At 60.9% G+C, this 7,357-nt stretch overlaps 1 protein-coding gene across 1 annotated transcript in view; it reads left to right on the forward strand.

Annotated features, from left to right (window-relative positions):
* The window catches only part of MNEG_1025 (hypothetical protein), a gene marked incomplete at both ends in the record, with an annotated part of 7,125 nt that extends 549 nt beyond the window's left edge, over positions 1-6,576 (forward strand). The window contains 16 exons of the mRNA XM_014050498.1: positions 260-357; positions 659-699; positions 1,075-1,148; positions 1,415-1,521; positions 1,787-1,861; positions 2,383-2,519; positions 2,893-2,982; positions 3,244-3,408; positions 3,743-3,998; positions 4,115-4,186; positions 4,468-4,557; positions 4,851-4,904; positions 5,263-5,312; positions 5,536-5,743; positions 5,982-6,121; positions 6,385-6,576. Coding sequence (XP_013905952.1) covers positions 260-357; positions 659-699; positions 1,075-1,148; positions 1,415-1,521; positions 1,787-1,861; positions 2,383-2,519; positions 2,893-2,982; positions 3,244-3,408; positions 3,743-3,998; positions 4,115-4,186; positions 4,468-4,557; positions 4,851-4,904; positions 5,263-5,312; positions 5,536-5,743; positions 5,982-6,121; positions 6,385-6,576 — 1,849 coding nt within the window. The remainder of the gene's footprint in view (positions 1-259; positions 358-658; positions 700-1,074; positions 1,149-1,414; positions 1,522-1,786; positions 1,862-2,382; positions 2,520-2,892; positions 2,983-3,243; positions 3,409-3,742; positions 3,999-4,114; positions 4,187-4,467; positions 4,558-4,850; positions 4,905-5,262; positions 5,313-5,535; positions 5,744-5,981; positions 6,122-6,384) is intronic.
* Positions 6,577-7,357: the final 781 nt, after the last annotated feature.

Raw genomic sequence — 7,357 nt, forward strand, 5'->3', positions numbered from 1 at the left:
CCATCCCGCAATCCCTCTGCCCCCACCCCTCCTGTTATCCTTCGGGCCCTTGTTGCCAAACCCGTCAACAGGCATACTGCTGCTGAGTCGCGGCACGGCAGCCCAGGGGTGCGTTCACGCCTACTCGCGCACACACGCCTGCTGCTGATGGCCCCCGCATCCGCCTGCTGTGCAGCAAAGCTCGCGCTTCCTGGATTTCCTCCGGGCTGCGCGTCCCTGGCGTCGCCGCACACGCCGCACCCCGTACACCTTCTCACAGGCCACTGGACTTCCTGGCGAGCGCGGGCACAGCCTCTCGCGGCAGCAAGGGCGTCGCGCCCTCGATCGTCGACGGCTTCAACCCCAGCGACCTCCCATGTGGGTGCTTCATCGGCCGATGCCACACCCTTGAAGCCCGTCTTGCTTACTAAAGCGCTTCCATTACCCCATCACCTGTGCCATCCAGGGCGCACGTGGGCCGGGCTGTGATGCGTCTTGGATGCAGACGATTTCCGAGAGCGCAGTGCTGGCGCGACACAACCTGCTGGGCGCCGGCCGCCTTTCGTGCCCTGTGCTTTGTTGAGTGATCTTGACCATGTGTCCTCAGGCACATTGAAACCCGCTGATACGATGCCCCAATAACAAACCTGGTCCTCCCCTCGCTGTTCCGTATGCACAGGCATCACCAGCCCTGCTGAGTACATCAAGGCGTTCAAAAACGTGAGGGCTGGGGTGATGGGTGGCGGGTGAAGGGGTGGGCTAGTGAGGTCATGAGAGAGGAGAATCTGGGGGTAAAGTAGGGGTGGGCCGCAACTTGGTCGTCTGCTGAGCGGAGGGGTGGAGGGAGGCAGACGGAGGTCAGGGCAAAGGCAATCATCAATGTGATTGTCAGCGGAGTGGCAGGTAACGTGTTCGTGTCGTCACAACGCCATTGCACAAGGGAGGGCTCTGCATGTCTAACAAGTACGCCCTGTGCAGCTGACACACTCGCGCCCTCTACCCTGCAGCGCTGCCTCCACCCTGGCTGCCCGCCAGCCGCTGCCTTGCGCTGCACACACACATGGTTGCCTGCCACCCTTTGGCCCTGAAACGCAGAGGGAGGTGCGCTGCACCGAGGGGCTGCTGGTGCGACTCGGCGGGGTGGCAGCCGGCCAGGTCGGCACCAGTTGGTGAGTGATGCCGCGGTCGGTGGTGGTGCTGCCGCGTTCTGCCTATGAGGGGGCTAAGGCGCGGCTGGATGACGATGGACAGCAGACTGCTTATGCGCTCCAGCATGCACCTGACGACGACGATCACGCATCGCGGTGCTAGCGCGCATGCAATCGTATTCCTTATCCCAAAATTATCTCTCATACCAGGAGGGTGCATGGCGTGAGCGCCAGGTGATCTTGTAATTGCCCTGCAATCCTCCACCTCCAACCTTTCTGGCCCGCAGGTACACCGCCGTCGCGAACGGCCAGCTGCCCCCAACGCCCTGGGTTGAGGCGGAGAAGCGGCTGCGGGAGGGCTTTTTATTCAAGTTTGCAAACTTCCTGGGAGCAGGTGAAACTGGCTTGCTCGTCACTCAACAGGCAGATTGCTCGTGCGCTGCCTTGGCACTTGATATCAGCACCACTGCGATTTTACTGGTGCACCGCAAACACCATATTGCACTAAGGTGTGTTCATGTGCATGGGGAGGAATCCCTGGGCCCTGTTGCCGAGCCCGGTGCAGGGCCCGATTGTTTGGGCTCTGCAGTCCCATTCCAGAACATATGGGTGTCACCCAACCCCCACACTCGCGTCGGCTGCAACGTTTACCCATCAAGGCGACCAGCCCCAGAAGTACCTGGCAATTGGGAACCCTGTGGCCCCGCGTGGATCCATTACCACCATCCCCAATGGTAGGGCGGGACGAAGGATGGGGTCGGGGCATACCGGAACAAAGTCATCTGGCAGAGAGGGGAGGGGATCATGTATGTGTGTGTATGCGTGCGTGTGTGCATGCATGCGTGCGTGTGTGTGTGCGTGTGTGCGTGTCCACGCCTGTGTGCATGTATATACGTGCACATGTGCGCAGGCGCACATGTGCGTGCGTTCGTGCATGCATGAGGGTGTGAGCCAGTGTGTGCATGCGCATGGTGTTTGTAGCTTGTGAGGCGAGAACGGTGCTCAGCCAACCTTGAGTCAAAACCAGCCTGGCTGCAAGTCACTTGAAACCGTGCAGTCTTGCTTTTGCCCCCCCTCAGCTTCTGCAAGTGGTCCGCCATTAAAGTGTTTTGAAGGGGTCATCCATGCCCCGAGAGACCAACGAGGTTGCGCCCTCCTTCCGTGTTCCCGAGCATCCAAAAACCAAACCACGAACGCCAGTGCCAATCGTCAAGGTGCATGCAGACAGCCCCCTTACGCTTCCCCAACTCTCCAGGCCTGGCGTTCCTGGAGCAGGTTGGGTACCAGCTTTCTGATGCTGACATCACCGGCCTGGGGCTGCTGATGGTGGTGAGGGACCCCAAGACCCTGGAGAAGGGCAAGTTCAAGAAGGGCTACTACGGGAAGCTGCTGGTGAGTGGGGCCCCCATCTGGTCACTTGCGCGGATGGCAGGGGCTCGGGAGCACCCGCTGCGCGGCCCAAATCGTGTGCGGCCCGGCACAATGGCTCCTCGCATGAATCCTGGCTGACATCGTTCTTCGACCCACCCTGGTCTATTGCTTGCAGGCCCTCTGTATCCAGACCCTTGTCATGCTAGTCCTTCCAATCACAACAAGAGCGTCTCACTCATTCAGTCCGCACGCACCACCATACCGGCCTGGCCCCAACTACACCCCCTTCTCGCAACCCGTTCTGCCCCTGCAGCCCTCATCATCGCACAACAACACCCCCACCGCATATTCTTCCTCTCTTCAAACAACCCCCCCATCCCCCCATCAACTGCAGCTCAACGGAACAACAATGCAAATCCGCAATGCCAAAGACGTCCCAAAGAAGAACACCAAGTGGGACGGCACAGTGCAGCGCTGGCCCAAGGTGCGCGCGCATGCTCAGGAGCTCGATGCACACAATGCACGCTGCAGCACATGCACGTGTCTTGCAGCGCAGCTCATGCCAATGCGGGGTTGAGACCGCCCCGCTTGTCGCGCCGGCTTCGCCGCCGGAACGCGTGAAGCAGCCGTCCACGATCCCCAAACTCTTGCACCACACCTTGGTGCATGCCTGCTCTCGCACTGACTAAACCGCTGCGCTGTTCGCATCGCTCCTGCCCCAACCCTGCCTCTGGCCCCGTCCCAGGCATTCGTCCCCACATGGCCAGTCGTGTTGAATTACCTGTCCGGCTATGTGAAGTCGAGCCTCAACACCACGCTCGCGGCCGCCGACGTCAACGCCACAGCCAAGGTGCTGAGCAGCAAGACGTTCCAGGAGCTCACCGGATGCCCTGCCCTTTGCGTGTTTGAGGTGCGCAACAGACCCCCCATGCGTTGACTTCAAATACTTGCTCGATTTTACAGGATTTGACCCAAGGCTGCGTTACTGCAAATTGCTGGATTGTCTTGATGTTTGATGGTTGTCACTGCCAGGGTCGGTTGGGCTGGGGAAGTGTTGACTACAATGGAAACACTCACCTCTGTATAGGGGTCTCAGGCCACCTGGTGCCCTCAAGTGCCCCACCGCTTGTGAGACACCCTACGCACAGCAGCTGCCAAAGGATCCCATTTGTCGTCCTCCCCCCTTCCTTTCACCATCACCACTTGGCAACTGCTGTGCCCACACTGTAAATTCACCACTGCAGGACCTGGCGTTCCCTGACGCAGTCGGTGGCAAGTTCCTCCCGCCCGCCAACACCCCGGTCCGCCTCGAGAATTACGCCGCCGACGGCAGCTGCAACCTCACCGACGGCGTGTACCCGCCTGGCACCGTCACGGCGGCGCTGGTGGAGGACCCCTTCTCGGCCGCCACCCCGAAGCCGCTCGTGCCGAGGTTCAGGCGACTGCAGCCGGACGCGGCAGACCCGTTTGCCAGGACGTGCAAGGACGCAACCTTCATAAGTGAGCGTCGGCAGACCAGCCGTGTTCGCGCAAAGGGCCAGCGCTGCAATGGAAAAGCTTCCAACACCCTGCTGACCCTTCTGGCTGCTGCTGCTGCTATACCCTGCTGACCGCAGGGTATAGAAACAACATCACAAGGGCCCTGTGCCCAGGCTTCACAGACCTCTCGGGCAACCTGAACGCCAAAGGTACGGCGATATGAATGGGTGGGGTTGCAGGCGTACACGGCTTTGGATCCAGCTTCCTGTTGACTGCAACACAGTGGGGGTGCCCTTTTCCGCCTTCAACCTACGCGTCGCACCCATCTGTACAGCGCGCAACCAGCCGCATGCAACATTGTCGCGGGAAATGCATGTGCACGTGAGTGCATAATCGGCCAGCAGCCCAATCTGCGCTCGGGGAAGCACGCAGTGTGGGCTGCGCTCGCTCCGTCACGTCACTCACCCCACCCTGGGCCCGCACCACCCAGGCCTCCTCACCCGGTTCCTTGAGTTCTGGAACGAGCCTGGCGCCACCGCCGACACGCGGGCTCTATTGGTCAAAGTCACCCTCAATCTAGGTGAGCTGAGTAATGTGGATGGATTGCACTGACCCCGCATGGGGTTTGTCACAGCGAGTTAAGTTTGTCACAATGATATTGGGTCCCCAAACAGTTGAGGCCAGGATTGTGTCGTGGCCAGCAGGAACCTGCAAAGCCCTCTAATGTGACTTGCATTCCGTCCAGGTGCTAGTTGGGCGGCAGCCCATCACTTCCCCCTGTCATCCTTGCTCTCCCCTCGACCCACCTTGATTTTGCCCGCTGTCCAATCCATGCTCTTCATTGCATCCTCCTATGCTTCTCAACTCAACCAGGTTGCATGGGCACGTTCAACTACCTATTCAGCGGGAACGGCCTCACATACACAGGTGGGCAAGCCAAACGCGTCCGGACTGTATTATGTTTATGATCAATCGTGGGTGCTGATTGTGCAGAACAAATTGCTTCTAGGCAAGGATATTGGTTCAGGCCTGGGCTGGTGCAGCGAACAAGATTTCAAGTTTGACCGGGGGTCATGAGGTCCATTGTTTCAGTCTCTCACTGACATGTACGCTGCTGCTTGCCGCCCGCGCCACGATGCTGTTGCCACCTGCATGGACCCCTGCCGGCTTTTGCGCGCATCGCACGGGTGGGGTTGTGCGGGGTCCCACGCACAAGCAGCGGGCGGGCTGATGCTTGCTGGGGTGAAGCGTCCGCACCCTCCCACCTCGGTCTCTCCAACTGCAGGCACCGGGGGCTTCTTTGCACCGCTGGGACAGGAGCGCATCTTGGAGCAGGTGCGGCACAGCGCCGCAGGCCCCGCACGGCTTGCTCTGCGACAACAATCAAACAATCAAACAGTTCAAGCGCACCCCACGTTTTCACGAGCGCAGAATTTGCCCTGTGCAGGGTCTGGATCCTGCTGGGACTCTAAAGCCCTCCACCCACTCCCGCCCTCCATTCCTTACTCTGACGCCGTCGCCGCCGCTCGCTCGCCCGCGCCCCTTGCGTCAAATGCAGCTGACCCCCCTGAAGCCCTTCAACCCGGTGGCCAAGGGCACCCAGGGCCTCCCGCCTGCGTGCCCCAACCCATCGGGCGACTGCTGGAATGGCTTCCCGTATGTCGGCGCCTCGTGCATCGACACGGCGTTTGGCACGACCAATGAGGGCCTGCTGTGTGATTCCAAGGTCGGCCTGGGGGCGGCGTTTGTCCCTATCTGCTTCAACGGTGAGTGCAAGCGCGCGTCGCTCGGCATCGCTGATATTTTCTGTTTTGTTTGCCTTTCACGTGTGCTTGAACGAGATTCTCTGATGCTTCAAAGGTGCTGCTTTGACGAATACCACCCTTGCCTCAATGCTGGGTGACGCTGGCGGCCTGCTGGCAGCGCAACACCCACCCCTGTCACGCATCGTTGGAGCATCGCTCACATCCATGCCTGTGCTTGCACTCAACCCTGTGCTTGCAGGCAACACACCCCAGACCGACGCGAGCAAGTACCCCAACAATGACCCAACGTACGCCTGCTGGCCCACAACCGGCAAGCTCTGCTCCAGCGGCAGCGTCTGCTGCGCCAACCATTGCGGCACCTTTGACGCCGCTTCCAGGGTGAGGCGGGCCGGGCGACGGCAAGCCAGCTGCATAGGGCCCCACAAGGGGGCGAAGGCGAAGCAGCGTGGGCTCTCCAGAGCCCTTCCTCTGGGCGTGCGTGCACCTCGCATAGCCTGGCGGGGTAGGTGGGCCGGCCCCTGGTCCTGGGTAGGTGCTACTGGAAGCGCACCCATCCTCGACGTTTAATTGGAGAACTGCATGGCGGCGCACCAACAAACAACGGCTCGTGTGGTTGTGCCGATCCCCGCCTGTGCGCGCAGAACTTTAAGGTGGCATACGACCAGGCGTGCACGACCAACCCGGCCCTCGACGGCTGCATCAAGAACGGCGGCAACTGCCGCCTCTGCCGCTACGCCACCGACGCCCCGTCGGCGCTGCCGCAGTGCCCGGCGTGCGTCTGCGCGTCCAACGGCAAGAACGGGACAGAGTGCACCGCCTCGGGCTACGCGTGATCTGGACGTCGCTGTCGGCGGTCTGGAGCACCAGCGGATCATGATCTGGGAGGCGCGGTCTCTCCAACGCACGCCTCACTTGACCCCGGCTCGCCCGGACAGATCTGGGCTGCCGTCCCAGCGCCCTTGACACTTCCTTTCCTACAGCATACGGCCAAATCTCGTTTTGCAGCCGGCGACGCTCGGTGCTTCCTGGGCCTTGGCGTGCGTGTCGAGCCACCTAGTGGCCGCCTATCCTTGCAAGAATTCCTCCCTGCAGGGCATGCATCCAAGTCCGGCGCGCCTTCTTGGCCCGGACTGGCACGCAGGTGCCTGACTGCCGGCTTTGTCGAAGTCATTGTGGTTCTCTGCCCCCTGCTCCTCTCATCCACAACGCACCATGAACAACACATTTCCATGCGCCACACACCGCAGCCACAACCCAAGCGTGATGACGCCCGCCCACACACGGATGGCGACACACACTTGTCCACTCAAACACAGCACTCAACACATTGAGGTGCCAATGCTCCTGCGTATGCCCAACGCGACTGACACGCGCTGGACATCCCCACCAGGTCATTTCGACGTTGTGCCTGCTGCCAGGCATCACCGAGCCGGTTAACACAATTGCCAGCCTGTCCACAGCCTCAAAACGGGCGCGCTGCTCTTGTGCTACTTTGTTGTACTTTGTCTACACACATGTAGCCCATGCAGAACAGTATCGCGCAGGAGCAACCAGCCCGCCACCCCCTCTCGCAAGCAGGTGTGCACACTTGTGCACGCGCGTGCGTGCACAACG

The sequence above is a fragment of the Monoraphidium neglectum genome, assembly GCF_000611645.1.
Source record: "Monoraphidium neglectum strain SAG 48.87 unplaced genomic scaffold scaffold00095, whole genome shotgun sequence".
Classification (NCBI taxonomy): domain Eukaryota; kingdom Viridiplantae; phylum Chlorophyta; class Chlorophyceae; order Sphaeropleales; family Selenastraceae; genus Monoraphidium; species Monoraphidium neglectum.